This window comes from Lactuca virosa, chromosome 9 (assembly GCF_052849685.1).
Source record: "Lactuca virosa cultivar CGN04683 chromosome 9, Lactuca_virosa_CGN04683_v6, whole genome shotgun sequence".
Lineage (NCBI taxonomy): Eukaryota > Viridiplantae > Streptophyta > Magnoliopsida > Asterales > Asteraceae > Lactuca > Lactuca virosa.
The window spans coordinates 49005494-49028153 of NC_136434.1; the positions used below are offsets into that span (position 1 = coordinate 49005494).

General features: G+C 36.0%; 2 protein-coding genes across 3 annotated transcripts; both read right to left on the bottom strand.

The window, feature by feature from the left end:
• Window positions 1-5674: 5674 nt before the first annotated feature.
• On the bottom strand, window positions 5675-8929 carry LOC145141374 (Tetratricopeptide repeat (TPR)-like superfamily protein). Of its 2 annotated transcripts, none has more exons than XM_079074658.1 (9): window positions 8698-8929; window positions 8032-8256; window positions 7607-7847; window positions 7367-7517; window positions 6963-7185; window positions 6784-6875; window positions 6559-6694; window positions 6165-6496; window positions 5675-6059 (listed from the first exon to the last, which is right to left on the bottom strand). In XM_079074658.1, exons 2-9 carry the CDS (start codon window positions 8253-8255, stop codon window positions 5809-5811), a joined length of 1650 nt encoding a protein of 549 aa, XP_078930784.1. In that variant the 5' UTR covers window position 8256; window positions 8698-8929; the 3' UTR covers window positions 5675-5808. The 2 variants fall into 2 exon arrangements, with proteins under 2 accessions (XP_078930784.1, XP_078930785.1); XM_079074659.1 differs by having other exon boundaries at window positions 7607-7919.
• An 8899-nt stretch (window positions 8930-17828) lies between these two features.
• On the bottom strand, window positions 17829-21088 carry RCF3 (RNA-binding KH domain-containing protein). Its single transcript, XM_079071175.1, has 8 exons — window positions 20160-21088; window positions 19594-20070; window positions 19252-19500; window positions 18918-19166; window positions 18525-18604; window positions 18335-18443; window positions 18116-18242; window positions 17829-18030 (listed from the first exon to the last, which is right to left on the bottom strand). The coding sequence occupies exons 1-8, from the start codon at window positions 20868-20870 to the stop codon at window positions 18014-18016; spliced, it is 2019 nt and encodes a 672-aa protein (XP_078927301.1). The 5' UTR covers window positions 20871-21088; the 3' UTR covers window positions 17829-18013.
• Window positions 21089-22660: the final 1572 nt, after the last annotated feature.

Consider the following 22660-nt stretch of genomic DNA (forward strand, 5'->3'; position numbering starts at 1 on the left):
AATGCATACTGATAGATTAAAGAAATCAATATAAATTAAGTATTACCTCAAAAGACGACTTTGTAATTGCCAAGAATCGTCAATGAAATGGGCTGTCACTGTCATGTATCCTTTTTTTTGGTAGTTGGCAGTCCACATGTCGGTAGTTATTGCAATCCTACCTTGAATACTCTCCAAAAAATGCATCATCCTTGCCTTTTCCTCACCGTACAACTTCATGACATCAGATCTAGCTGTGTTTCTACAAATAGGCCTAAAAAGTGGTTGGAGCCCATGACAAAAATCTCTAAAGCCTTCGTGTTCAACAATTCTAAGTGGGTAATCATGTTTTGTGATCATTTTAGCAAGATCGGTTAGCGAATCGTCATAATTAAACCGATGTGTTGCTAAAATTGATCCCCCACTTTCATCCGTCTTAGATCTTTTTCCGGTTAACTGACTCTGAAAATCATCAATTTTCTTTTGCCCAATTCGTATTTTGCATGACTTATGGTGAGAATGCATCCCTTTGGTTCCATTTTTGGTTGTATAAGTAATTTCCTTTCTACAATACTTACAAACAGCCTTTTTGGTTCCATTAACTTCTTCATAGGTGAAATGACGCCACATTGGAGATGTGAATTTAATTTGTTTCTCGTTACAGTTAACTGCAGAATTGGCAGTATCATTAACCGTGTTTGAATCATTGGGTTGATTCGGTTCTGCTGAAGACATGATTACAAAAAATCTGAAAATGATTCACACAAACAATCGGTGAGAAATCATGTATATGACTTATCTAGCTAAAAAAATACATGTATGGAGACATTTAGTAATTTGACAGCATTTATTAATTTGACACAAACAATGGGTGAGAAATCTGAAAGTCATTCACACAAACAATCGGAGTTCTGAATACAATATGTAAGCGGTAATAATGATCAAATACTAATTGATTTTTTTAATCAGGTGGAGTAATTGGCAGGCAGGCAGCCACCAGTAACAGGTTACAGGTACTATGCCTCGTTTGATATGCGATTTAGTTCTCTGTTTCAATATTTACTAGTTATTACCAACAAGATTTATGCATTTTTATCATTTAGTTTATACTGGGCATACAAAGCACATTAACTTATATTGTTGAATTTCATCTGTACTTGGTCTTGAAGCATAACCCATAATAGAAGTGCCATTAATATTGTTAGGTTTATATATGGATCCAAAAATTGAAGTCACACTAATAGTTTCTACCACTAGAAAGTGATGATTATCTATATATACAGTTAGATACATCAAGTGAAGAACTTGAGACATTTGTGAGTCATTTGTGCTGATTATCTTTATCTAAACATGTGTTAAATCAGAAGTTGCAACATTACCGTGGAATGCAGAAGGGGTCGCTGCCTCGCTGGTCGCCTACTCGCCTGTCGTCGGTGGGAGTTGAAGTCGGAATCGGGAAACGGGAAGGAAGGACGAAGGAGGAAACTGAAGTCGGAAGTCGGAACCTAATCGTCTTCAATTCTTCATTCGTGAGTAATTTATATTACAAATAGTCAATTGATCTTTACAGAGTTAAACTTGAGAAGTTTTCAAACACTACCGTGGAATGCAGAAGGGGTCGCTGCCTCGCTGCCTCGCTGGTCGCCTACTAGCCTGTCGCCGGTGGGCGTTGAAGTCGGAATCGAGAATCGGGAAGGAAGGACGAAGGAGGAAGCTGAAGTCGGAAATCGGAACTAGTCGTCTTCAAATCTTCATTCGTATTGCCGAGAATGAGATTATGAGAAATTGAGAATGAGTAAATGTAAATCGACAGAACACGGAAAAGTTCAAGCCCTAATTTCCTATTTTAAATTAAATATATATATTTTTTATTTAAATATAAACGGGGCCCCCGCGGGAGTACGGGACGGTAATACTCACTCCCGCCCCCGGTCCCGAAAATAAACGGGAGTTAATATCGCCCCCGCCCCCGCTCCCGCTCCCGAATTTTTTTAAAAATTAGTCCCGTACGGTACCGGGGTCCCACGGGAACGGGGTCCCGCAGGGATTTTTGACATCCCTAGTTACGCGGGCGTACCTCTCTTGGTACGCTCAGCGTACTCACGAATCCATATTGGCCATCGGGGACACTGGGGCAGTACGCGGGGCGTACAAGAATTACGCTTAGCGTACTCCCCAGATTCACTCTTTCTACTCATTTGGTCTTAAACAGTTAAGACATTACCCCAAACCCCAGATCTGGACTCCCTAATGGCACTTACTCCATAAAGTCAGTGACTTTAAGCCTATGCATGGCTGGGAAGGTCACAAACACCCAAAACACTCACTTCCTTATCTAAAAAACCTCCTATCTCATGCATGGCTTGATTCCAACGACCAAGATTGGATTTTTATGACATAACACCACTAAATATACTCAAAGGGACATATATTAGGCTCTGGAGTTCAATCAACTCATAAAGCTTCAAGCTTTGGGACCAAAAACCCTAAAATGGACCCAAAACAAAAACTAGCACAACAATAAGCAAGTTCAAAACTTGATACCTCTGGAAGATGCACCAACAAGAGAAGAATATAGATCCAAAAGCTAGGTGCTCAAGCTATTCTCTTTCAAAGCTCCTTCTTCTTTAAAGGCCAAACATAACAAGTGATCACCACACTAGATCCACATGAGAAAGCCACCAAGATTCAAACTTTATGCTTTCACGACCATAAAAGACCGATTTTGTTTATGCTTGTTTGAAAATCAGAGTAACAATTTAAATAAAAGTGTTGCGGAATTTGTCCCAAAAACAAAATATGATAAAGATTTATCAAAAGCATTTCCAAAGAAATGTATTTCATTAAAAGACTCGGGATGTCATGTTCGATACAGATCAAAAGCATAAACAGTACAATATAAGCCTTACTACATTATTTCATATCTACGGGCCTATATCCGTAATCCCTCATCCAAAACATCACATCTATGCTCGAGCGCCACTACCTGTAATACATGAAACTGAGTGGGTCAGGCTTGGGAGCCTGGTGAGCACATAGGGTTTTTCAACCCACAATAAATAAGTTTATTAATTTCATCAATCAACAATAACCCGATTACCCGTTCCCGTTATCCTCACTTTACGTCCCTAAACACCTATCATAAGGGACCTAGCCTAAGGATCATCATCGGGATGGACACTACTGCTAAGGGGGTTCCTTAGCAATAAATGTCCTAAAGGCAACCATGAGGGGGATGGAGTACACCGGTGAACACATCGTTCACAAACACCTACAGGTTGCGAGCCTGCTAGCGTTCCACTGGACTGTCTAGAAGAGTCCGTGGTCGTCATCTATACTCCGCTAGATGACTGGATCACCAACAACATCGAGGCCTCTCATCATTTTATCACACATCGTCTTATTACATCTACCCATGTTTTACCCCAACATTTTTGTAGATATAAAATACATATACAGTTTAAATCATGAAAAACGTGTATAAAATCATTCATCCAACATAGACAGCAAGTATTCAGATAATATGCACACATAGCACGTAATTTATATAAAATACTTCATATCTATGTGTAAGATGAAAGTAACTATGCACTCACCTCATTAGGTGGTGACTTGGCACTTGAACAGCACTTCGTTATCTCAAAACAATTTTTCCTCGACCAAAACCTAGTATTAATACCACTAGGGTTTAGTTTTAACGTTAACCGCGACTAATTAATAGTCTAACTATTATTATTATTATATAAGCGTTAAATAACACTCAATATAACTCATAATAATAGCCCCAAATAATTATTTTAAGGACCTAATAACATTATTATAATTATTTAAAAATTGCGTAGGCGTAGCTCACTTACAGCGGATTTTAAAGAAAACCGGGCTTTGCTCGGAGCAGCGTTTCCGAACCGAAAGACCCTTTTTCTCGGGACTCTGGGAGCCTCGGGGCTTCCTTTGGGTGCTAGGGATTTTTCCTAGGGTTTAGGGGGTTAAAATGGGTTAGAGAGAGAAAGTAGTGAGAGAAAGAATGAGTTTTGGAGTGATTTCCTCGGCAGCCCTCGCAGGGTATTTATAGGGGCCGAACTTCGGATCTACGCGGGGGGTTCAGCAAGTTACGCGGGGCGTAACTTCGGATAAGGGTGCCAGCTCGCACCAGCTGGCTCGCACTCGCAAGAGGATCAGGTCCGAAGGTACGCTGGGCGTACCAGCCTTGGACGCGGGGCGTAGAGCGAAGGCGAGGCGACGTGGCGTTCATCGGATGCGAGACCGTGGGGAGCAAGCAACGGCTAGGATTGAGCCACGTCATCGCGTCTTGCATCAGATTTCACAATATTGCACTCTCGACTTTAAAAATTCGTAACTTTCACATACGAGCTCCGTTTTTGATGTTCTTTATATCCACGCGTAGGCGGGAACGTACTCTACAACTTTCGTTTAGACTCCGTCGGCTAATTTTGACTTTATTTTAAAAGTTATATTTTTAACAGGCCGGGACAGGATTGGTCTGTTAGAAATTCATAACTTTTTCATCCGACGTCCGTTTTCGTCTGTCTTTTTATCGTTATGCTACTATTAACGAGATCTTTGATTCTCGTTTAGGTTGTGTCGGCTAAAAACCGCTCGATCTAATATTCGAACTTCGGGCTGTACACTGCTAAGCCGAAACTTCGAAAAATCATAACTTCCTCATACGAAGTCAGATTTGGGCGTTCTTTTTATGGACGCTCTCGGTTTAACTTTTTCTACGACTTTCGTTTAGATCGCTAAGGCTAAAACTCGCTCTATCGTAAATTCACTATTTATGCTTCCCGATGTCGTGTCGGTTCCGTCGCAAAACTTCGACGAGTCATAACTTCTTCGTTATAACTCGGATTTCGGCGTCTTCATATCCCCGGAATCCTTGTTTCGACTACTACAACTTTATGTAAAGATATCGGGGCTTATCTCACACTTTAATTTTTGACGCTTATTTTTATTCTTTATTTATTATACATTTATAAATAAATAATAAGCATATAAATTCACATAATTCACATAATACTCAAATATTTCATCTTTATTACATCAAAAGAGTTACAATAGTTGACCTAGACTATGGTTATTTTTGATGATGAGAATGAGAATGATCTTTACGTCTTTTATATATACAAGAGATGCACATGGGTTGTCCTTATAGGACAAAATGTTGTAACTGTTGTTCCATTGACATCTTATTCTATTGTTTATGAAACGGGACAGATAATTACAACTTTTGTCTGTACACAACAATTTCAGTCCAATATAGGTCAAAAACAATATAAATCATCATACCTTCCTACATCATGAAGCAACTTTTGTGTGTTTTTGTGTTTATATATACAAATTATTCACATACAAAGTAAGTACAAGACTTTAGATACATGCAAGTAGCTCCGTCTAACACAGAGTATGTTACAAAAATCATATAATGATCAAATAATAGTAGCACATAAACGTGTACATAGAAATGAAACAATTTATTTTTCTGTCAACCATACTTGAGAAAACCCAAAACTGAGCAAAATACAATGTGACTTTTTTATAATCCACCCTGTAAAAATTGTCTGGATTTAATTTTGTATATAAAAAATCAGTATATTAACATTATACAACTCGTTTATAAAATAAAATGAGTTAAATCACAAACAAGAAAACTAAAATAACAATGATGGAAACAAGATGATAAACCTTCGTCCATAACTGCATATACTAATATTAATATATCCATAGAACCATGTCGTGACTAGATTTCCTAACTTGGCAATTGTACAAAATTTTCGAATATATAACATGTATAAAAAACTGCAAAATCCATTAATATTGAAGTTGTTGCTTAAATTTATTTCTAAGTTGAGATAATCTCCTTTGAAAAGGATGCTTTTGATCCTTAATCTCCATTTTCTCCATATAAAACACAATCCTCTTCAAGGTTTCAACCACTTGTTCACTTTCATCACCAAATTCTCTCTCTTGTATCCTTAAATTCCTCTTCAACATCTCTAATATCTCACCATCATCTCTTCCAACTCTCTTTTGAATGCATATCAAACACTCCAACGCTTCCCCTGAAATTTAAAAAATTAATAATATTCAAATACATTATAAATTCAATAACTATTCAAACTTTTTCACTTGTTACACATCAAAAAAAATTAAAAAAAAACAATTACCAACTGGTAAAGAGGAATTTCCAAATGCTTTTTCACGAATGTGTAAGACTTTAAGTGCAAGTTGTTCAGCTTCTTCATCTTGTTTAAGGTTGTAAAGAGTTACTGCCAGCTGTAACATAGGAAAGGTGGTGGAGGGGTCATCGGGGCCCACAGTTTTTTTCATGATGTTTAAGGTTGATCTAAGGAGGCGCTCTGATTCCACATAGTTTTTGGAACGTGAATATGATGTTGCCAGATTTGTAAGGTGAGTTATGTAACTTGGATCCTCTTCTCCTTTGTATTTTTTAGTGATGGATAAGCATTCTTCTAGAAGTTTCCTCCCTTCCTTTGCTCTAATAATAAAAATGTTAATAAATAATTACAACTTTTGTTTTATTCACATCAGTTATAATACCTTCCTACAACATGAAGCAACTCTGCCAATTCTACCCTTGTCTTCTCCAATACAATATCATCTAAATTCATATTTTCTGAATGCTCCATCACCTGAAGAGCACTTGTGTACAAGTCAATGGCTCCTTCTGCATCTCCTGTTATCAACAAAATTACACAATTTTTGAGGAAATTACATTTTTGGTCCCTGAGTTTTAATGAATCTAGAAAAAACAAAATAACTTGCCTTTTGCACACTTTGCATTGGCTAAAGAACACATAGCCATTGCAACTCTATCATCGTCTTTTCCATATAAATTGGTATATATGCCTACAATTCTAAGCTTTTAAGAGTAGAAATGAGTGATTTGAAAAGTTAAAATAAGGTACAAATTGAGTTTTATTATATAAGCGATAAAAAATTACCTCATAAAAGTATTTTCGGCATCTTTGACTTTTCCTTCTTCGATTAAAAGATTGCCAAGGGCATTCAAGGGTACAACTAATTCCTTGCTTTCTGCTCCCATGTTAGATTCCAATATGGAAATTGTGCGATGATAAATGTCAATTGCCTTTATTGCCCTTCCAGCAGAACCAAGAGCCTTGCCCATTCCCAATAATGGCATAACAAGAGATTTACTATTACTTCCTAAAAAAAGTTAATACAAAACCCAAATTACCATATTAACCCCGGAAAAGGAAAACAAAAGTAAAACTTTGAAATACAAAGTTGTTGTAAGAGCAAAAGAATGAAGTCAATAAGCAGCAAAGCCAACAAGGGGTTTGATTAAAAGTTACATAACTATCAAAAGAACAAATTTGAGACATACCATGATTTTTCTCCAAAATTGTAAGTGCTCTCTTGTATAGAAGCATGGAATTCTCAAACCTCCCTAAAGCTGAATTCATACTCCCCATGTGTGTCAGTATCGAATCAAGAAGAGGCTCGTCATCACTCAAATCATGTACAATCTCATTTAACTAAAGTTTTAGAAGAAAAATATATAGTTAGATAGATAGATAGATAAAAAAAATGTTTTTTTTGTTATAAAAAATAGTGTAGTACCTACCATATTCATGATAATGTCAACCATCTTGAAGTCTTCAATAGCCATGTAACCCAAGGCTATGACATCCAGAATAGCAGCTTCTTCTATACTTTTCCTTCCTGCAACCATTTGTTCCTTCACAGCTTCATAATTTGCTTCAAGTAGATCAAGAGCATCACTTTTGTTCCCCAAACTTATCATGCTTTTGATTTCAGAAAACAGTTCTTCTAACATCATTTCAAAATCATCTCCCAAACGTTTGCTTCAGCCATTAAAGAACATATTAACTGTGCTAGCATCTATGAATAGTAACCTAAAGGCTAAAACTAGAACCCTAATTGTGCAAAAGTATAAATGTCAAGTCTTTCAGCAAACTACATATAAAATGAGCAAAAACAATGAAATGTAACATGGTTTGTCAAAACAAAACGATGATGAGCTTGTACCTTTGAGATTTATCTGGATCAGTAACAATGGGAGAAACTTGATTTTCATTTGAGGTGATGCCTACATGCAATGATTCAGTAGTAGCATAACATCTAAACATCTTACTAGGCACCACATACAGCCTCATTCTCGTGTTACATGTTGCTTTTGGGGGATGAAGATAGAAACTAGGAATGTGTATCTGTAACAAGTCTGAGAAAATGCTTGGACAAAATCCACTCATCCTGAAAATTTCAAGAGTGCAATTCTCATATGTATCAAACACAACAGGACAACATATGATTCAGTAGTAGCATAACATCTAAATAACTCTCAACATGTTAAGAAGTATAACCAATAACTTCCAACTTAAAAATTGACATGGAATTCAGAATCGAAACAGCTCATTATCATTTTTGACGTTGAAAATTAGCACGTCTGAACTCAATGTTCCGAAGCATCTCTAGATTTCAATAGATATTTATTGCAAGAAAATTTACACAAAATTTTCAAGTTCTAATTCTAAAATGAACACAAGTGTTGGTAATTGAGCTGCGAATTGATGAAGATAGTCGAAATCACAAAATCATCAAAATCAACAACACGTTAACAAAATAGAACATCCTCAATGAGATAACTCCAATTCGAATCAAAATTACATACACTGATATGCCTAAATTACTTACCTTCGAAAAATTCAGGACAAAATTGGCAATAACTCCGACCACCGAGAAGACTAATGCAGATAAGTAGCAAAAGAAACAGGGTGTGAGCACGCATATGAGCGTGGGAGACACGCCTACACTTATTTGTAACAGGTTCGACGAGAATACGAGAAGGAAAAGTGGTTTCGTGCTTTTAGACGGTGGCGTATGGCGGTTCTGTGGCGAACTGTTATCTCGTCCGGTGTCTCATGTCGTATAATGCTTCATTGGGCTTCATGGGTTTTTTGATATTTGAGAAACTTCAATGTGAGCCAAACTATATCCAATGGGCTCGTCAGATACATGTCCAGTGGGCTGGTGCTTGGTCAACCGAAACATAGGTTTGGATCCGATATTAAATTTTATATTAAATATAAAATAATTCGTAACATCAAAAATTTCTAATCACCAAATTGTATTCAATTTATATGAGTTTTCAGAATTACGTTTTATAAAGAATTACGTTTTATAAAGGTATTATCAAATTACAAAACTTTCTAATTGATATTTTATTTTATTTATATTGTAATGTATTAAAATGTTGTTGGAATTTTGTTTTGCAGATAAGAACCAAGATGTGGAAGGATCGGGCAGTGATGACACAGAGAAGAATGGATGGTAGTCCGTAGATTGTTGGATTATAGAATAGGAAGCGGTGGGGAACATGGAGAAAAGTGTGAATGGGCGGTGGGTTGTTTGAGGAGATAACACCTGGCCATTACGTGCCATCTAGTAGATAAAATCAGATGAATAAAAGGCAATTCTTGGAGAAAATGAATAAAAACAAACTAAAAAAAATAGAAGTGGTCCAATAGGAAGCAAGTCCGTTCACCAAGAACTTCTAAATTAGTATGTATATAAATAATAATAATAATAATAATAATAATAAACCACTAAAAGCACCTATAAAATTAAGAAAGAAATCATAAAGGTGTTAAAGCTTAAACTAAAAGTAGATGGAACTTCGAAAAATGAGACAGAAGCAAGTTTAAACAAACTTGTTATTATAGACTAGTTGCAAATTAATAATTTTTGTTATGTATACGTTCCAACAAGTTAGTTTTAAGTTTGGATACATTTATGCAAGTTGGTTTTAATGCGTATTTAAATATATTATATTTTAAGTCTCCAACATCTAGTAACTCAATCGATGATGATGAGTTGCCAATCGAATATGAAATACTACGTCTTAAAGTCGGACAATGACGTCTTGTTGATACGACTGTGTTAACAATGATTGATGATTATCAACGTGTAAAACAACGAATGATAATACTGGAAATCTCATTACCGCCTTCTACAACTGAGGAGCGGAGAAAACTAACATTGTGTAATATGCAAATGTTCCTCATTACGATTATTTGAAGATATATTGATATACGACAATTTGTGGACACAACGGACATCATCGAAGAAGCACGTATGACAACTACAACAATATAAGATCGAGTCCAAATGACGAATAATGGCTTCAGCCTAACTGAGACCTACATGGAATTGTTTGGGGATGAGCAGCGGGACAAACCCGGACCGAATCGTCCTGAAGATCGAAAACCGTGATTTACCTTACCCGAAAACCGGATTTGGTTAGGTGTATCGGGTTCGGTTTTAGTTTGGTTCGGTTTTAGTTTGGTCCGATTTCAAGTACCAAACGGGGTTTCGAGTTTTGAACCAAATTAGACTTTGGCAGTGTTGTTTACACAGGCGGATTCAATGTAGAGCCTGGATGCCCCTCAAAAATTTTCCAGTAGTGTAAAACCCGTGTGATGGTTTAGATCGAGTGTTACAACAACTTTCTTCTCAAGTCCTAACTATTGCGGACAAGAGAGGGAATCTCGACTGATCTCGGGATTTACAACCAAAAAGAAGGAAGTTGTGACATCCCCAAATTCACGGCCAGAAAAGACCGGTTTAATTTATGCTTTTAAAATAATTTCAGAGTAATCCTTTGATTAAAAGAGTTGCGGAATTTGTTCCCAAAACGAAATATGATAAAATAAGATTTACCAAAGCATTTCTTAAAGAAATGTATTTTCATTATATAACAAAACTCGGGATGTCATGTTCCGATACAGACCAAAAGCATAAACGGCACATTATAAGCCTTACAACAGTTATTTACAGCTACATGCCTATAATCAAAATATCTTGATAAGTCATCCAACTTATGCTCTCGCGCCACTACCTGTAATACAAAGAAAACTGAGTGGGTCAGGCTTGAGAGCCTGATGATCATATAGGGATTTCAACCCACAATAAATAATTATATTAATTTCATCAATCAACAATAACCCAGTTACCCATTCCTGTTATCCTCACTTTACGTCCTTAAAACAACTATCACAATGGACCTAGCCTAAGGATTTTCATCGGGGGCGACAACACATGCTTCAGGGGTTCCTCAGCAATATATGTCAAACAAGGCAACCATGTGGGGGATGGAGTACAACAATTGAACACCCAAGTTCAATAACACCTACAGGTGGCGAGCCTGTCAGCGTTCCACTAGACTATCTAGAAGAGTCCGTGGTTGTCATCTAAACTCCGCTAGATGACTGAATCAGCAACAACATCGAGGCCTCTCATCATTTTATCACACGTCAACTATCTACACATGTTTTACCCAACATTTTTGTAGATAACAATATACTTATACATTCATGTACAGCTTAAAACCTGTATAAAATATTCATTCAATACTTACTCCAAATACACAGATAATATATATATATATATATATATATATATATATATATATATATATATATATATATACACATAGCACGTATTCTACAGAAGATACTACATACCTATGTGTTAGAAGAAAATGAATATACGCTCACACAAAACATATATCTAATACACTCAAACAATACTTGTATTAAAATCGTGTTTATGAAAGGGACTATGCACTCACTTGATAAGACGATGCTCGGACAGCACTACGGCTCTTCAAGTAGTAATTATTCGATGAATCCGGGATATCTTCACACACCGGGCTTCTCGCGGGCAGAGCTTCGGCTCGAAAACTCTTTTCTTCTTGGGATCTTCGGAACGTCGGGACTGGCTTCGGGTGTCGGGATGATATAGGGGCTTCGGTGTGCTTCAAGAGGTCTAGAGAGGGTGTAGAGAGTGAGAGAATGAAGGAATTAGCAACCATGGCCGGCTGCCCTTCGGTTTCTATTTATAGGGCCGATTTTCTGGATTCATGTCGTGAACCTCAAATGTTCACGTCGTGAGTTCAGTCGTCATCAGGTGCGTCATCGCAACTTGGGTCTGTCAGGCTCTGGAAGACGTCCATCATCTGTTCACGTCGTGAACACCCTGTTCACGTCTTGAACTCTGACAGTGGTGGAAGTTCGTGCCCCGAACTTCAGAAATTCATATCTCTCGCATACGAGCTTCGTTTTTGACGTTCTTTATATCCACGCGTAGGTGAGATTATGCTCTACAACTTTCGTTTAGACCCTGTCGGCTAATTTTGACTTTATTTTTTATTATAATATTTTTAGTAGGCCGGGACAGGAAAACTCCGTTAGAAATTCATAACTTCTTCATCTGACGTCCGTTTTCGTCTGTCTTTTTACCGTTGCATTACTATCGACGAGATCTTCGATTCTCGTTTAGATTATTTCGGCTAGAAATCACTCGATCTCATACTCGAACTTTGGGCTGCATACTGCTAAGTTGAAACTTCGAAAAATCATAACTTTCTCATACGAAGTCAGATTTAGACGTTCTTTTTACGCACGCTCTCGGTTTAACGTATTCTACGACTTTCGTTTAGATCACTAAGACTAAATATTGCTCTATCGTAAATTCACTATTTACGTCACGCAGTGTCGTACCGGTTCTGTCGCGAAACTTCGACAGGATATAACTTCTTCGTTATAACTCGGATTTTTCGGCATTCTTTATATATCCGGAATCCTTGTCACGACCACTACAACTTCCTTCATAGATATTGGGTTTATCTAATATTTTATTTTAACACTCATATTTATTCTTTGATTCATTTAAATCACAACAATTAAGCATGAACACATAATACTCAAATAATACATTTTTATTATTTCAAAACGGGCTACAAAGGTTAACCTAGACTGTTACATCAATATTAATGTATAGCCTAGAAACACGGGCGTTACAGAAGTAATCGATATAATAGTCAAAGAGAGGAAATTTAAGAGATTAAGATAAATTACGTTCAGATATTTGAGTCTACAAGGTGCTAAAACGGGAAAGAAACCAAGGACTACGTCGTTGCTTGTTGTTTGGAAATTTAAGAGATTAAGATAAACTACTTTCAAATATTATGCCCATTCTGACAGAATCTTCCCTTAAGCCGAAATTCTTTAGCAAACTGATTTATAAAATTAGCACAATACCCCCTTGGACATATAAATCTTATTTATATTAAATAAATTGATTTATTTTAATAATAATAATAATAATAATAATAATATTATTATTATTATTAACTATAAAAATAATAACAAGGACATACCGAAATCGAAACAAGCATTACACATCTTTTTTGACTTTTAAAGCCGTCATCGATATCGTATTTACCAACAACAACTTGACTATGGTTCATGTGAAATTTTATGAATGATGCTTTGATTTGTGGTGTAGAAAATGAAGCAATTAAGAATATTAAGACTGGAAAAATAATTAATCGCTTTTGTAAAATGATTGAACGAATATGTGAACTTTAAAACGTAACTTTGTTATGGAAGTTGAGCTTTAAGTATAATGAAATTGCAGTTTTTATCTTTTTCTTATTGTATATTACACAATTTTATCTTTGGGATACCCATTTACTTTGACCCTGGCTCCGTCACTGGTTGTTTACAGTTTCGGTCCTGGTCCGGATACCAAACCATAAGGACCAATCGCAAGAATTTAAAACCACATATACACCATCTTTACCAACAAAAAAAATATAAGAGACTAAATATATGACTTTTTTAAAAACGTGAATACTATTTATCTAATTTAATTTTATAAAAAAAATAAATTTACTGTAAATTACAAGTTTGGTCGGAGTGTTTTTTGAAAATTGCATATGTTTAGTTTTAAAATTTATTTTGTCACAAAAATGTCAAGGTGGTTTTAATATTTTGTCACAAAAATGTCAACATTCAATGTGTGTTGCTCAAAAAAGCTAATAAACTTTGATTTCCGATCCGGTCTAGTTTACAAACCTTATTCCAAGTCCGGTCCGGTCCAAACCCGAAACCCAGTTATTGTAAAAAACAAAACCCGAAAATTGGCCTACTTAAAAGAATATTTCTGGTTCGGTTCGGGTCCGGTTCCGGTTTTTTCCGGTCTAACGGGTCGTATGCTCATTCCTAGAATTGTTTGAAAATCATGTAGACACAGCTAGTTTGCACCGTATGGAACTTCCCGGTTATCTTGGAAATGTACTTTAATTTTAAATATTGTAATGTCTTTTGAAACTTAATTATGTAAAATGAATGGTAGGGTTATCTAAAATGACAATGTTTTTCATTAACATTAGAACAATAATCGTTACAGATCTTAATACATATATTGGTTTCCACAAATTAGGAAATTGTAACAAAATTTACTATGTCCGGAAATGGGTATCCAAAATGTTTTGTCCGGAATGTGTGTCCGGAATATGTGTCCATGAGTCCGTGAGTCAGGAATCTATGACATGTATGATTGATTTGACTAAACATGAATGATTGATATGACGTTTGAAATGTCAGTCCAAATGGAATTTCGGAATGATATGTAATCTGGAATGCATCAATATAAATAAGAGAATGACATGTAATCAGTCACCGCATCAGCCTTCCTTCGTCGTCACAGCCCTCGTGAATCATCGACATGTCCTTTTCTTTTTACATAGCCTAAAAATGATTTTTGTTATACTGATTTCTGAAATTGATTTTTGATTTATGATTTACAGAAATGGTTTTTCTGATTTGCTGAAATATATAGGCTTTCTCAAAATCCATTTTCTAATTTGATGAATGTCAAGAAAAAGTTTGATTTTTGTTATGCCAATTTGATACCACCCTTATATATGTTTCTTTTCTTTGCTGAATTGGATGTCTAAAGAGTGGGGTGGATCTATATACGTCTAATAGTGGTAATTTAATATGGAAACAAGTTGTGCACTACAGGTGCTCGATGAAATGCTTGAGATAATATTGAAGTTTAATTTAACTGCATTTTGTTTGGTCTTACCTAACACATATCTAGTAACATTTGCAAATTGTCAAATGGTCTTTGCTTGTGCCTGTTACAAAGCTATTGACACATCTCCGGTAATTTCTTTATAAAAATGTGAAAATATGATGTATTTATTTTGAGGTATGCTGATAAAAATGTGATGTATTTATGCTCTTTGAAATCATACTTGTATTTGTGGAGCAGGTGAAGCAAAGGCAAACAGGAGCCAAGAGTAAGTTATTCCAAGTATTGAATCAAGCTTTTGTGAAGGAACTCCAAATCAAGAGCAATTTGAAGCAATTCACAAGGACCAAAAGAATGTTTATCCAAGTGTTTAATCAAGTTTTTGTGAATGATCTCTAAATCAAGAACAATTTGAAGCAATTCACAAGGACGTTATTTAGCTAAAACAATGTAATTTTAATGTTAATTCATTTAATTTGTAAATAGTATTTAAATGTTTTTATAAAAAAATGTAATGAATTTTGTTTCAATGTTGTAAGACTTAAAATTTTAAAATTTGTGTTAAAAAACTATTTTAATTTTATAAAATCAGTTTATTTAAATTTCAGTTTATTAGCAAACGTTAAAAACAAACAAACTTTTTATTACATGTTGCAGTCGTTTGATCTACTTCTTCTGATGCAGAGGATTGCATATATGGTCGGCAGACTTCAAAAACTTTCGTTTCGAAAATACAATAGCACCTGAGAGATGAGTGTCCAAAATGGGTAAAGTAAAGTTAACGAGCAAAGAACATCAGGTATCAGCTTTCATTAAAGGAAAACATCAGCTTTCATTAAAGGAAAACTGATACATCCCGACACATACAAGGCCACATCACCACCACACCTACCAATAACTATCGAGTACGGATCCATATATTAAACTTACACCTTACAATTTAGTGATTGTGTGGTTTTTAATCATTCCACCCAAAAATGCATTAGACTTCCTACATCAACTCGTAACCTTTAGGAATTTCAAGAAAAAGACATTGCTACTATCGAGTCAAATATAGAGTCACGCTTCGATTTTCCATCACACAAAAAAAATAGTAATAAAAAACAGTAACCCTCAACATTGTAAGAATGAGGGTAAATTACACGGATGGTCCCTGTGGTTTAGGGTAATCTGCGTGTTTGGTCCCTAAGAACTTTTTTTAACTCGGACCGTCCTTGATTTATATTTTTGTTGCACGCTTGGTCCCTATTAGTTCTAAAAAGACTGATATACCCTTGCTGTTTTCTTTTTTATTTTTTTAAATTATCAATGAATATTAATTAAATGTGAAAAGGATATTAATTAAATATTAACATTTGATGGGTCCCACCACCCCATTACTACTTTACCCACCCCACCCCCACCCTCTTCTTCTCTGGTAAACAACCCACAACCTCGTTTTCTCCGGCAAACCACCCATAACTCCGTTTCATCCTCTTCCGACCAAAACGCCATCTTCCTGCTTGCTCACCTCCTTAGGTGTTTCTTGTAAGATCCATAACCAAGCTCATAACTACTAATCAATTTTGTGGAAAAAAAAACACAACCAAAACCAATATCTGATGAAACTGGATTCAAAACAGGAAAATCTGATGTAATAGAAATCACAAAACATCACACAGAATCTGATGAAACATCAATTACAATCCAATCGATGAATTCAATGTTCTAGATTTCAAACCTTATGCCATCAAATCCAAAAAATCCCAGAAAAACATTTTCGTCATTTAGTTTCGTTAATAGATGAGAGAGGAGAAAACGAGGGAAGTGGAGAGAAGCTAGAACCAGATGAACCCAATCGACGAAATCCACCATTACCGGGCCATCTGGCTTTCAGATCTCATTCTCTTTTCTTTCTCCCGATGCAGCAACGCTCCAACCACCGAACCCTACACGCCTCTGGTTACTTTCTTCTCTCATTTTCTTTTTCTTTCTCCAGATTGATGATGACGGTGAAGGGTTCTAGGATCCAGTGATGGTGGACGAGGACTGAAGCAGGGACGGTGGTGGGTGGTCTTTCACTTGTTGACGGTAATAAGCGGAGAGATCTTTTCTGCAACATTGTCACTGGAAACCACGATCCAGGGTTTTGATTTCACGATGGTGAATTTAGGAATGGTCGCCGGTCCAGGGGTTTAAGGGCGTCCGATGGTCCGATAATTGTGGATCCCGTCGCCGATGCTTCGTCTGTCATATTTAAGCAAGAAAGAGAGAGGCAGTAGAAAGGGAGGAAGGAGATGCAACTCGATGTTGAAGATGAAGGAGGGATAAATGATGAGATGCAAGTCGCGGTGAGGAATGAGGAGGTAAGAGTGAGGCAGCCGAGAAGAAGGGTGAGGGACTGGATCGAACATCCAAGAGAGAGAGAGAGACATAAAAGGAGTGGGTTTTGGTGGTGGACCCACATGGACTTTTTATTAAATAGTTTTTCTAAACAACAGTTAAATAAAAAATAATTCTAAAAATAAAATTATAAGGGTAAAATTGTCTTTTTAAGTTAACAGAGACCAAATACGCAAAAAAATAAATTTTTTTGGACGGTCTGAGTTAAAAAAAAGTTCTTAAGGACTAAACACGCAGATTACCCTAAACCATAAGGACCATCCATGTAATTTACCCTAAGAATGACCACCCAACAAAAGTCAAAACTCAACACCTTTGAACCCTTAAAGAAAATCAACACAAACTACCAAACTTGGTTGTCTACATGTGCCAACTAATTAGTCATAACTTCTAATGTAACCTTTCTTTTACTACTTTCCATTGTTGTAAATTGCATTCATTTACATGTTATATACAAACAATTAACAACTTTACACTTATAAAAATGAACCTTTTGACACTTCCATAAACTTGTACAATCTTTTAAAACTAACCAAAATTCAGCCCAATGAACCCAATCACACATCAATCACAATATTTTTTTAACCATAAATACAAACATACACCATACTCATTCAGAAACATTAATAAAAAAAAACTTGAAAATTACTACTATGGTGCTCATTTTGTATCTTAATCCTATAATATAACTAACTCATCTACAAGGGACACAAGTACCTTCACATTCCTACTATCCCTCCTTGTTTTATAGGTCTTCTTGGGCTGCATTTTTCAAACAACAAACAATAATCAAAACCATAAAATATAATAAATTCTGAAGATATTATATTAAATAAAAAGTACATACTGCTCAAAATAAATCCTTGAAGCAAACTTTGGGCTCTTTCAGCTTGCTCAGGGGTCCCAGATATTTGGATGATATGTTCTGTTGCTTCTGGACTTGTATCAATCAGTTTCACATTGGCTCCCGAAAGCTTTTTTCAGATGCAAATAGTCAACATAAAAAGTCAAAAACACTTTTAACCATTTTGAACAATATAATAATTAATATAAAAAGTTCACTTACTTCACTAATCTGAGCAAGCTTATTTCTTGACTTTGTTATGAGCTTGGGAACTGCATATTCTGGTATCACAACTTCCAGAATACTCCTTGTAACTAGTGGTACAGCAATTCTAAAAAAAGAAAGAAACCAAACTTATATGTAAAAAAGGGTAAATTGGGAAGAAATTAGAAAAGTGAAACATGAACACTACCTGTTTACTGTAGATGGTGTATCTTCACGGTTTCCACTTTCGGTTTGATTTACAGTTTCATTGTTAGATCCACCAGTACTCTGCATAACAAAAGTTTTTTATTTCCTTTTTTACCCATCAAGTCCTGTATGGATAAAATGTCTGTCTGGATAAAATGATGTATACATAAGGTCTGTTTCGATTCTAGATTGAATAAACTGTCTGAATGAGACCATTTTATCCTTACACTCCAAAAAACAAATTCACATTAAGTCCTAACGTTTTACAAATTTACCCTAATTTTTTCCTTCCAATTCTCCAAATGAGTTGTCATTCTCTCAGATAATATTTAAACATCATTTATCCAGACAAGACTTAATAAAAAAGAAAAAAACAGGGCCAAAGTTTGGTTACCTTTAGTGTTAGAGTTTGCAGATTTTGGTTGGATGCAGTGGTAGGGTCATTTCCGGAATAATTTTCACGAGGAGTTGTGTTATTGCTAGAAGCTGCTTCCAAGTTTGAAGCACTACCCCCAGGGCTAGGTGCAAGAAAGGGAGGAACTTGTGATGCATCCTTTTGGAAAAACCCTTGAAATATATAACTCCTTAGTCTCAATGTCACCTCCACAAGAGCTTCTCTAGCAGCCTTGATCTCTCCAACAATCTGAAAAAAAAAACAAGGGCATTGTCGTCATTTCCCCTCTCTCAAATTCAAATAGTTTACATTATACTAAAGGTAGCCAACACACCTGTACAAGTTCATCATTAACTGATACAAATTGTGGGAGATTTTCCCTGGGTAGGATCTGAATGTCTGCACCAGTCATTTTCTTCGTCTCTGATAAAAATCCATCTCTTCCATCTAAACATCCAATTTCACCAGATGAAAGTAGAAGACGAGTTGTGATAATGTTGTCTTTTTCAGAAACAAGATCAAGAATTCGTGTCTGAATGTGCAAAAGAGCTTCTTGAGCAGGAAATAGCTCATCATCAGGGCCCTAATAATGCATATATACAATAAAGTAAGCATCTTTATTGATTCAATTACTTCTTATTCATCATATAAAGATGGAGAAAACATAAACAAGTACCTCTTCTGAAGAGATGATGATGATTTGTTCATCTGATCCGACCACAAGATCAGCAACTTTGACATCAACACCAATTTCATTCTGGAGCAATTCCATAAATCCATCTGATTGGCCTACAACACTATCAACTTTATTGTTTGGACAAAGTATACGAAATACAAGATCTTCTGCATAAAGGGATTGAGCATTGTCAGATAGAGGACTAGCTCCAGTATCATTAACATAGCTAGATGGACGTGAAGCATGATTAAAGTTTCTGCCATTGTTGGGCAAACGTGATCCATAGTTATTAGGTCCTTCCATTGGTGGCCTACGTGGCATGTTATTCGGATGATGCATAAAATCATCTTCAGGAAAGAATCTGTCAGGTGATTGTAGCCGACCATGAAAATGGCTTCGATCACGATGCTGACTCTCCCTCAATCGTGAAGAAATAATTTCTACTGCATTCTTCACCGAGCTCATCTCACCAACAATCTGTGGACAAAAGAGAAGAGAACATACTTGTTATTCTTGAGTCATTAAGAGATGATTTTTCATGTTGCAAAAGCTGAAGGGTTTATAACCTGAACAATTTCTTCAGACATTTCAACACATCGTGGTATTGTGTGGTCTCTAGGTAGAACCCTAATGTGAGTTTTGGTTTCCATCCTCATTTGTTCGATAATCTTCCCTCCTTTCCCAAGCAAACAACCTACATGCATCCTGGAGACAACCAGTCTTGTTACCAGCCTGTTGACACCCAGCCGAGAGCTATACATATCCTCATCGTCATCACCTCCGCCGTACCCTAAACTGTACCCACCTCCATCACTCTCCAAAATCCTCTCATGTATCAATAGCAGAGCTTCCTGAGCAGGGGAAAACGAAGGCATTCTCCCATCAGGATCCCTCCTCCGCGTATCAGAGATCTCGATGATTCTCTCCTCATCGCCCGGCATCAGCTCGTGGACGTTAATCCAAGCCCCGGTATGCTGCCTTATGGCCTTGATTATGCTCCCGGACTTCCCGATCACACTTCCAGCTTTAGCATCATGACACAAGATCCGGTAGCTCGTAGTAACCATAAGAGATGAAGGATCTTGGGGTTTCCGGCCTCCACCACTACCACCACCACCGCCACCACCGATGTTCCGTCGCTGGTGATGGTTGTTAGGACCGTAATGATGGCCGCCGCTGTAGTTGTTATTGTACCGCTGCTTTGTTCTGGGTAGAGTCTCCATGTGGTCATAGTCCTGATCGTAATAGTACCTCTTAGATCTTGATCTATCCATCATTCTTCACAATCGAAAATCAAAATTTTAGGGCATTGTTAAGAAAAGTCCGTAATCTTCATAAATCTGAGTTAAAAAGTTGTGGCGTGAAATGTAGGTAGTCTATCTAAACTGAGAGGAGTCGATTGAAAATTGAAACCCTAAAGAAAGGGAGAAAGAGAGTTCACTTGAGCTTGATGTGATCCGAAAATCCAATTGGGGCTTTAAGATGTTTGGTAACTGTGAGATTTTCTCTCTCTATATATATACATATCTCTATTTTTTTGTGTGATCAATCAACGACTATTAATTGTATTTGATTTTGACCTATCGTTTCTAATCTGTTTCGTAAAATTTCTTAGGAAATGGAAATCAAATATGGTAAACTAATCACTAAAATAATCATACATGGAAACTATTTATAGATTTTATAGATAATCCAATTTTTATTTTCTATAAAAATACCATAATTTTACATGTTTTTTTAGAAAAATTGAGTAATCTAACAATTAATTTAATAAAAATAATCAATTTTACTCAAATTTGAAAATATGATCATTTTCTTTGGAATTAGATCATTCCGGAAGTAGTAATGTTCATCCAGAGTTAGCGGGGTTGGTAGAGTTTGGATTTCAGAATGCATAGCTATACATTATGGACTGACGTAGTCAGTTGCAGACTAGCATAGTCAAAATCGTACATGTTTGACTGACATTTCGGACTATACATCAGGAATATAGACTGTTATTGTACTTTCCGGGCATGTATTTCGGGCGTCGAAAAGAAAGATTTTCCTCCCCACTTACAACCAAATATTTGTAATGTGTTTTATAACCATTTCAAAATGAGTTTCTCAGATAGTGAAAACGAATAAATTTTTGCTAACTTGTTTGCTTACTTTCACAACCTTGAATAAACGAACTCCATAATTACACAAATATATATATATATATATATATATATATATATATATATATATATATATATATATATATATATATTATGAATCATTTTCAACTCTGTTTTGTGGCTTTTAGATGTGTGGTAAGATAATTTTGTTTCAAATTTTAATTGTTTATTTAAAAATTTTGATGTTTTTACAATTAATTGTTTTATTATACCAAAAAAAAAATGTAGTTTCATACATTCATCACGTGCATGCTACCTGTCATCATCTTTATAGGTAGTGTCCCGTTGAGAGGGGATTACCTATATACAATGCTCATAGCGGTTGCTATGGACGGAAACAACCAGCCCTACCTATAGCTTTTTGTCTGGGCGTGACAAATAGTGTCGACTCTTGTACCTAGTTCTTAATGAGGTTGAAGGAAGCTCTCAAGGATGTTGGGGTTCATAACCAATATGGAAGATATGATAACTTTCCCCTAAATCAAGTATTCTCTTATTTATATCATGGGTATTATTGTAAGAATGTGGCAATGATGGTTATGTGCTTACGAGTTGGTAGAAACAACACATTTGATCCTTTGTTCTGACGGACATGCAAATCATATATAATGTTTGATTTTCAATAAAACTTTCGTCAACTACGCCCTATCGCATGTGAGTGGATTGCCAATATTGTTCAGGCTAAATGGGAAAGATCCCTTTTTCCCTAACATCCATTAGAATACACTCAATACTGATATTCCAGAATCCATCCACATGTTATCGGTTCATGAATGCAATTTACCGATAACAACGCTCTTTGAATCTGTCCATGAGTACACTCAATGATTTTTTATTCAATGCAATGACCGGAGAGATAAAATACTATAAAAATAACGAAATATTATTTAGTTGTAAAATGAACA

Coding starts and splice junctions, on each gene's coding strand:
- LOC145141374 (XM_079074658.1), bottom strand. CDS start 8,255: ATGAGTGGATTTTGTCCAAGCATTTTCTCAGACTTGTTACAGATACAC. Junction 7,518..7,606: donor TTGACATTATCATGAATATG/GTAGGTACTACA, acceptor CTAAAACTTTAG/TTAAATGAGATTGTACATGA. Junction 6,497..6,558: donor TTGCTTCATGTTGTAGGAAG/GTATTATAACTG, acceptor TTTTATTATTAG/AGCAAAGGAAGGGAGGAAAC.
- RCF3 (XM_079071175.1), bottom strand. CDS start 20,870: ATGATGGATAGATCAAGATCTAAGAGGTACTATTACGATCAGGACTAT. Junction 18,444..18,524: donor ACACCATCTACAGTAAACAG/GTAGTGTTCATG, acceptor TTCTTTTTTTAG/AATTGCTGTACCACTAGTTA. Junction 18,243..18,334: donor AGCTTGCTCAGATTAGTGAA/GTAAGTGAACTT, acceptor ATCTGAAAAAAG/CTTTCGGGAGCCAATGTGAA.